Here is a 7,823-nt window from a genome sequence, read left to right as displayed (position 1 = left end):
ATTTGTACCTGAGAACTTACCTTCCCTGATGCCGCCTGGCTTCTCAGCCTGGGAGCCTCTCCTTAGAGCCCCGTCGTGTGATAATGCATTTGTCTGATCTCTTCCAGCGCCCATGGGCTCCCATCCCAGGGAGCTAGCCAGGTGGTGTTCCCTTCTCTTCCCTGTGCAAACATGGTGCCCGAGGAAAGGGCTACTACCGTTCTGGGGCCTTATCCGCCTAGACAGGCCTCGGTCCATCTCCAGTAACTCCCGGGCTCCCCTGCAACAGGCAGGGAGGCAGGAGGAGATGATTTCTCAGCCCCGGTCTACTCCGCCCACCCCACGGCCTGTGCTGCCCAAGTTCCCCTTCCGTGGTGACCACAGCTCTGTCACACACGGCTTCCCGTTGGGGCTTCCTTGGCCTCACCCCACATTTGGGGCATTTCCCTCCCTGACAGAAGGACCTGGATCCGGGCTCCTGCCCTGGCCGGTGCAGACATGGTGCCCCTGCTGCTGCTGCCCCTGCTGTTGGGGGGTGAGTGGGCCTCGGGAGGAGGGCTGGGCACAGGTGGGAGGGGCTGGAGCCCCGGCTGAGCCTCCGTGTCTCCCCCAGGGGAGGATCAGGAGTACCAGCTCCAAGTGAAGGAGTCCGTGACCGTGCAGGAGGGTCTGTGTGTCCATGTGCCCTGTTCCTTCTCCTACCCCTGGAAGCCGGGGTATTCCCGGACGATGCTCTACATATACTGGTTCCGGGATAGGGACACCTCAAGCAACCGTTATCTGGTGGCTACAAACAACCCACAGAGAGCAGTGAGGACAGAGGCCCGGGGCCGATTCCGCCTCGTCGGGGACCCCTGGGCCAAGAACTGCTCCCTGAGAATCAGAGACGCCATGAGGAGTGACGAGGGAGTCTACTTTTTCCGAGTGGAGAAAGGAGAAGACGTGAAATATACTTACACACATACGACGATGACTCTGCGGGTGGCAGGTACAGCAGGGGCCCCAGGGGAGGGCTCTGGGAGGTGGACACCCCCTCTTAGAGCAGGCACAGGACGCCGGAACATTCCCTGCTCCGGGTCTTGTGGCTGGGATGGTTGGAAGGGATAACGGGGCCCGGGGTCAGCTTGGGCCCTGAGGCCCGGACCCTCTCAGGGTCACCCCGTGGGTCCCCACCTCCCTGGGGCCCGGGCACCTCCCTGTCTCCTCCTCAGCCCTGACACAGGAACCCGACATCCACTTCCCGGAGCCCCTCAAGTCTGGCTGGCCCGCAGAGCTGACCTGCAGCCTGCCGGGGTCCTGCGAAGGGGGAAGACCTCTCACATTCTCCTGGGTGGGGGCTGCTCTGGACTCGCTGGACCCCGAGACCCTGCACTCCTCGGTGCTGGCCTTCACCCCGAGGCCGCAGGACCATGGCACCAACCTCACCTGTCAGGTGAAACTGCCAGAAGTTCAGGCCACCGTGGAAAGAACCATCTGGCTCAATGTCTCCTGTGAGTGCTTGGGGGGGGAGGCCTGGGTCCCTCAGGGCAGTGGGGTTTGAGCAGTTCTGGGAGTAGAGGGAAGGGAGACAGCAAGGACGGCCATCCCCACCTTCTCAGTGCTCCCTACCCCTTTCCAGTGCTCCCCTACCCATTTTCTGTGCTCCCCCACCCCTTCCCAATGCTCCCTACCCCTTCTTAGTGCTCCCACCACTTCCAAGTGCTCCCTACATTCTCAGTGTCTCTACCCCTTCCCAGTGCGCCCCTACCCCTTCTCAGTGCTCCCCACCCCCTCACAGTGCTCCCCACCCCTCTGGGGGTGCTGGGTCAGCTTCCATCCCAATCCTCATCTCTGAAGCAGGACCATATCTTTCTACCCCAGATGCCCCCCACAACCTCACCATCAGCATCTTCTTCAGCAATGTCACAGGTAGGAAAGAACTGTCTTCTTGGGGGCTGGGGCCAGGCCTGGGGTGGGGGTGAGGGTTCAGCTCCCAGCAAGGGACCATCTGGCTTACTGTCTCCCATGAGTGCTGGAGGGAGGGCTGGGTCCCAGAGGGCAATGGGGGGAAGAGGGATCCTTTTCCCGGAGGACATTGGGGGAAGTCTGAACACCCCGTCCAAGGTTTTCACTTACGGGGCTTCTGGAACAAAGGGCAAAAGCCCACCCCTCTCAGCCACACGGCAGTTGATGACCACCCACAATTTGCAGGGACACAACACAGGCAGGAAAGATCCTCTCTTCCCTGGGGCTGTGATAGGAACTGGGTCTCTGCGTGCTCAGGGCTCATGGTTCAGGGCTTGGGGATTGAGACCCTCGCCCACTCCTCAGCCCTGTGGTCTGGGTCTGCCCCCCCACCCACCTCACCAGCGTCTCCCATCGTGGACCCTGTATTGCTTTTGGCTGCTGCCTCTTCTTTTCTCTGGTTTGTATGTATTGTTTATGTCTTACTTTGGCTGAGGACTAATCGACACATAACGTTGTATTGTTGTGTTCGTTTTAGCTATACAACATAATGATTTGTATTGTGACATGATCATCACCACAGCAAGTTCAGTTAACATCCCTCATCACATGTAGTTACTGTTCTTTTTTCCTGTGGTGAGAACATCTAAGATCTGAGCTCCTAGCAGCTTTCTTTTTTTTTTTTTTAATTTTTTTTTAACGTTGATTTATTTTTGAGACAGAGAGAGACAGAGCATGAACGGGGGAGGGGCAGAGAGAGAGAGGGAGACACAGAATCGGAAACAGGCTCCAGGCTCCGAGCCATCAGCCCAGAGCCTGACGCGGGGCTCGAACTCACGGTCCGCGAGATCGTGACCTGAGTCGAAGTCGGATGCTTCACCGACTGAGCCATCCAGGCGCCGCAACAGCTTTCAAGTCTGGGGTACCGCTATTACTTATGGTCTCTGTGCCTGCGCGTTACATCCCGTGACTTATTTGTTCTATAACTGGACGTTAGTTCCTTTTGACCTTCTCCATTGTTCCTTAGTTTTAAGGTCTGTGGTTTTTTAAGTTCATTTTAGGTTTTATTTTAGCGAGAGAGAGAGAGAGAGAGAGGGAGGGAGGGGCAGAGGGAGAGAGAGAATCTCAAGCAGGCTCCGAGCTCAGCCCAGAGCCCTACGCGGGGCTCGATCCCACCACCCTGGGTTCAAGATCTGAGCTGAAATCGAGAGTCAGACACTCAACCAACAGAGCCACTCAGGCTCCCCAAAGTCTATGTTACTTGTAGTGAAACAGACACAGGTAACACTACCTTCCGGGTGTTTAAGGGTAGAGCTCAGCAATGTCCAGTCCATTTGTGGTGTTGTGCAACCGGTCTGCAGGGCTCCCACCAGCTCCCAGAACCGAAACTGTGTCCATCGGGGCACCAACTCCCCTCGCCTCCCCTCCCACACCTCCCCTCCCCTCCCCCGCTCCCTGGCAGCCTCCATTCTACCTTCTGACTCTCCAGGTTCTGTTCCCTGGGCTGGAGTTGCTGTCTGCTCTCCTGCCTCTCTGATCTGGTGGACCCTTCCATGTTCCCCTTCCCCACAGCTCCAGCCTGGACCCCTGTTTCTCTCTGTCTCCACTCTCATGGGCTTGCTCATTCTGTCCCTGTCTCCACCTGTGCCCCCGTCCCTATCCTGACCCTATCCTGGTGCCTCCCACAACTTTCTAGTCCCCTCCTTGCCAGCATCCCCCCACGAGTCGGGGAGTCTCGAGGACCTCACTTCCCAAATCATTCCCCTCTTCTTGCCCTTGGCCCCAGACCCAGCTCCAGTCTACTCCTGGACCCTGAACCCTCGCCTCAGCCTCCCTGCCTCCTGGTTAATCTCTTCCCTGCACTCCCCACTTGGCCCCAGCAGGATCTCTCTAGAACTAGTGCTGATTCTGCATTTCCCCTGCTTTTACAGCCCCTACTGCTTCCCAGTAACCTCAGGGCAAATCTCAAGGCGCTCTGTCCGGCCCTCAAGGCTCACCCCACCTTCTCTCCCACCGGGATCCATCGGGACGGTGTCTGTCCTGGTTCTCCCTGCCCAGGCGCAGGCGTTCCTCCCCTCACGTGCCAGGCCCTCAAGTCTTGGCACATCTCCACGGGAGCTGCCCGCCCACGGCTCACCCTCCCCACCTCAGCGCAGCCCCCCTTCTTTCTGGTGGCCTCACTTGACCGCCAGGGTCGTTAATCAGCCACGAGTAGCCCCGCCGTCAGCCCTTGTGGCATGGCCCTGTCTTTCCACTGCTGGCTCTGCGGGCACCATCCGGAAGGGACTCATGTCCCGGCTCCACCCGCCTCGTGGTGAATCTCTTACCCAGTCCCCAAGACGCTGTGCAACGGTATGTCGCTGCCGGTCCTGGAGGGCCAGTTCCTGCGGCTGGTCTGCGTGGCTGACAGCAATCCCCCTGCTGAGCTGAGCTGGTCCCGGGAGGGGAAAGCCCTGAGCCCCTCCCAGCCCTCCGCACCCGGGGTCCTGGAGCTGCCCCACGTAGGGGCTGGAGATGAAGGGGAATTCACCTGCCAGGCTCGGCACCCGCTGGGCTCCCAGCACATTTCCTTCAGCCTCTCTGTGCAGAGTGAGTCGCAACACGGGTTGTGGGGGTGGACAGCCTGGCCGGGTGTTTGGGATGTGGAAGGGCCTGGGGCCTGCGGGCAGGACTTCATCCTCTGTCCCCCGCTTCGCCAGGAAGCCTGTCTTCCTGCAACTGTGTGACTGACGAGCAAGAGGGCTCCTGGCCCCTGGTCCTCACCCTGCTCAGAGGGGCCCTCATGGGGGCTGGCTTCCTCCTCACCTATGGCCTCACCTGGATCTACTACACCAGGTGAGCGGGCCTGTCCCCCCCCCCCCCAGGGCAGTCTCCAGGAAGTCCCTGAGTTCCAGGTGGGACGCAGCTGTCCCACCCGCCTGGAGTTAGAATGAAAGGGACAACTCTCTGATCTGAGACCCATGTTGTCCCTGCAGGTGTGGAGGCCGCCAGGAAGCAGGGCTGAGAGTCCAGACCGAGCCTCCCTCCCTCTGGAGACGGGACTGAGGTGTGGCCCTGGAGCCCAGAGGGACAGATATGGGGCCCTCGTGGTCAGCTTCTTCCTGGAAGCTCTCAACTCAAGCCTGCTCAGTTCCTGGGAGTTTAATTTGGAGAGCGGACTGAGTGACAATGTGGGGAGGCCGCGCCATCAGAAGAAGGGACTACTTAGGTTTCAGCAGGGGCTGTGGCACGCCACGCCATTCAGGGCCACAGGGGCAGAAGCAGGTGCAGGGAAGCCTCGCCAGAGACGACAGAGACCTGTGGGAAAGGCCAGGCCGGGAGGGCAGCTCGGGACCAGCTAGTTTGAGTCATTCTGGGGGGGCCTTAGCCTAGAGGGGGGGCTCTAGGTGTCTGGTTCCTGTCCTGAGTGTCTTAGGGCAGGGGAAACGGTGGCCTGGCGTGGGAGTGAGAGAAAAGGGGTGTTTGGGGGACACGCTGGGGATTGGTTGGTTTGCTCTGAAGGGACTGAGCCCTCTGCTACCTTTAAGACCCGGCCCGGCCTGGAGGGGCCGTCTCCCCAGGGATGGCAAGATTTTTAACACATCAAAAGTCACAAGATACAGGAAACAAACAATCTGACTAGTACACACCCCACGGGCACCCCCTCTCCCCCGTCTGTGCCTGTGGGTGTCTCCTTCTGTTCAGCCTGCTCCTCCTTGCTGGTGTCACCCCTCCCACCCTCCTGCTCTCCATCCCCAGCCCTGCCCCTGCGAAGGGAATGAGCTTCATTCAGGCTTATGTTCATGACCCAGAAGTTACCTGCCTAACCCCCGACTTTCTGGTCTCCCAGATTTCCTGCTCAGTGTAGACGTCAATGCACGGTGGAGTCAGGAACACGTCTTTCCCACCCGAAAGACGCCTACCTCATAATAATTGCAAGAGAATATCACAGGATTTTTTAAGTTTATTTATTTATTTTGAGAAAGAGAGAGGGAGAGAGAGAATCCCAAGCAGCCTCTGCACTGGCAGTGCAGAGCCCGATGTAGGGCTTGAACTCATGAACCTTGAGGTCATTGACCTGAGCCTCAGTCAAGAGTGGCACGTTTAACCGACTGAGCCACCCAGGCACCCCCAGAACATCACGTGTAATTATAAATACAAGTCAGTGGCACCTGGGTGGCCCAGTGCATTCGTTGGGCGTCTGACTTGGCTCAGGTCATAATCTCAGTTTGTGGGTTCGAGTTCCAAGTCAATCTCTGTGCTGACAGCTCAGAGCCTGGAGCCTGCTTCTGACTGTGTGTCTCCCTCGCTCTCTGGCCCTCCCTGCTCACACACTCTCTCTCTCTCTCTCTCTCTCTCTCTCTCTCTCTCTCTCTCTCTGAAAAATAAATGAACATTAAAAAAATAAAAAATTGTATATACGAGTTTGATTAAAAGTGAGACGTAACTATTGATTTTATCATTTAATGTCTATAGAAATTTCTAGAGCAAAACTATGTTTTAATCTTCTTTTTTGTCGAACAGTTTCTAACCAAGACTTTTCGTTCATTCGTTGTGTTTGGGGGCCTAACTTAAATAGAGTAAAATATGCAGATCTAAAGAGTGCAACTCGATCAGTGCTTACCTGTGTCAACACCCTTGCTTCTCCCACCAAGTTCAACCTACAGATTCTTTCCACTTCCTCCTGGAGGTCAGGTTCCACCACTAAGGTGGGGAGGGTGAGCGGTGGGCGGGCAGTCAGGGTGGAGATGTGCCAAGACCTGAGACGGCCCTGGCAGATGAAGGGGAGGGCCCCTTGCCCGCCGCGCAGCAGGAGTTCCAGAAGCACCAGAGACAGGATCACCGTGGGAGAGAAGGCAGCGTGAGCAATGTTGGAGCCTTGAGTGCCCAGCTGAAGGCATTGGGCTTTGTCTTAGGCCCCTTCAAGTCACACATTTACAACTGTATGGCCTCCCTCTCTTCTGTCCCTGCAGATCCTCAGCGCCTGTTTTTTGTGCGCTACGAATGGGGGCTCAGATGCTACACAAGCTTTAGGGTCTGACTTCTTTCTCTCAGCTTTAAGTTTTTCAGGTGTGTCCATGTTGTTCCACGCATCAGTAATTCATTTTTGGTCTTGGTATTCTTTTTGCTTGTTTTAATGTTTATTTATTTATTTTGAGAGAGCAGGGGAGGGATAGAGAGAGAGAGGGGGGGGAGAGAGAGAATCCCAAGAAAGCTCCGCAGTGTCAGCCCAGAACCCAATGCAGGGCTCAAACCCACAAACCATGAGAACGTGACCTGAGCCGAAATCAAGAGTCCGACACTTAACCGACGGAGCCACACCGGCACCCCAGTGTTTGCTTTTAATTAGTATCGTAGGTTGGACATCCTGCCATCTGTTTATTCTAAAATACAGTGACTGCATTTGTTCCCGGGGTTTGGCTTTTATTTGTGATGATTTATTTATATGATTTTTTAAATTTGTTTAAGTAGGGTCCATGCCCAACGTGGGGTGTGAACTCATGACCCTAAGGTTGTAGGCTCTACCGACTGAGCCAGCCAGGCGCCCCCGATAGGAAAGTTTCGCTGAAAAAGAAGGAACGCTAGCACTCTGCTCCATCACGAGGTAGGCGTGTAATCAGCTGCAGAGAATATCATGAAAGCCTTCTCCCGAATAGTCACGTGAATTCACATCCCCATCACCATGTTCATGTTTTCTTTTAATATTTTAATTTTTCCAGCCTTTATTGAGTTTCTGTATTTGTTTTCAGAGAGAGAGAGAGAGGGAACGCTCAGGGGCCAGGGGAGAAGGGGACAGAAGATCCAAAGTAGGCTCTTGCCGACAGCAGAGAACCCGATGTGGGGCTTGAACTCACTAACTGTGAGATCATGACCTGAGCCAAAGTCAGACGCGTAACCACCAGAGCCACCCAGGTGCCCCC

At 56.3% G+C, this 7,823-nt stretch overlaps 1 protein-coding gene across 1 annotated transcript; it reads left to right on the top strand.

The window, feature by feature from the left end:
* The first annotated feature begins 358 nt into the window (after nucleotides 1-358).
* Nucleotides 359-6,264, top strand: LOC106973014 (sialic acid-binding Ig-like lectin 14). Its single transcript, XM_015070063.3, has 7 exons — nucleotides 359-514; nucleotides 593-967; nucleotides 1,191-1,469; nucleotides 1,840-1,887; nucleotides 4,255-4,512; nucleotides 4,623-4,758; nucleotides 4,899-6,264. The coding sequence occupies exons 1-7, from the start codon at nucleotides 478-480 to the stop codon at nucleotides 4,966-4,968; spliced, it is 1,203 nt and encodes a 400-aa protein (XP_014925549.3). The 5' UTR covers nucleotides 359-477; the 3' UTR covers nucleotides 4,969-6,264.
* The last annotated feature ends 1,559 nt before the right edge of the window (nucleotides 6,265-7,823 follow it).

Source organism: Acinonyx jubatus, chromosome E2 (assembly GCF_027475565.1).
Source record: "Acinonyx jubatus isolate Ajub_Pintada_27869175 chromosome E2, VMU_Ajub_asm_v1.0, whole genome shotgun sequence".
Taxonomy (NCBI): Eukaryota; Metazoa; Chordata; class Mammalia; order Carnivora; family Felidae; genus Acinonyx; species Acinonyx jubatus.
This window is presented reverse-complemented; position numbering and strand designations above follow the sequence as displayed.

Excerpts from the sequence above, each read along its gene's own strand:
- LOC106973014 (XM_015070063.3), top strand. The coding sequence starts at position 478 with ATGGTGCCCCTGCTGCTGCTGCCCCTGCTGTTGGGGG. Across the intron at positions 515-592 it reads GCTGCCCCTGCTGTTGGGGG|GGGAGGATCAGGAGTACCAG; the intron begins GTGAGTGGGCCT and ends TGTCTCCCCCAG. Across the intron at positions 4,759-4,898 it reads ACCTGGATCTACTACACCAG|GTGTGGAGGCCGCCAGGAAG; the intron begins GTGAGCGGGCCT and ends TTGTCCCTGCAG.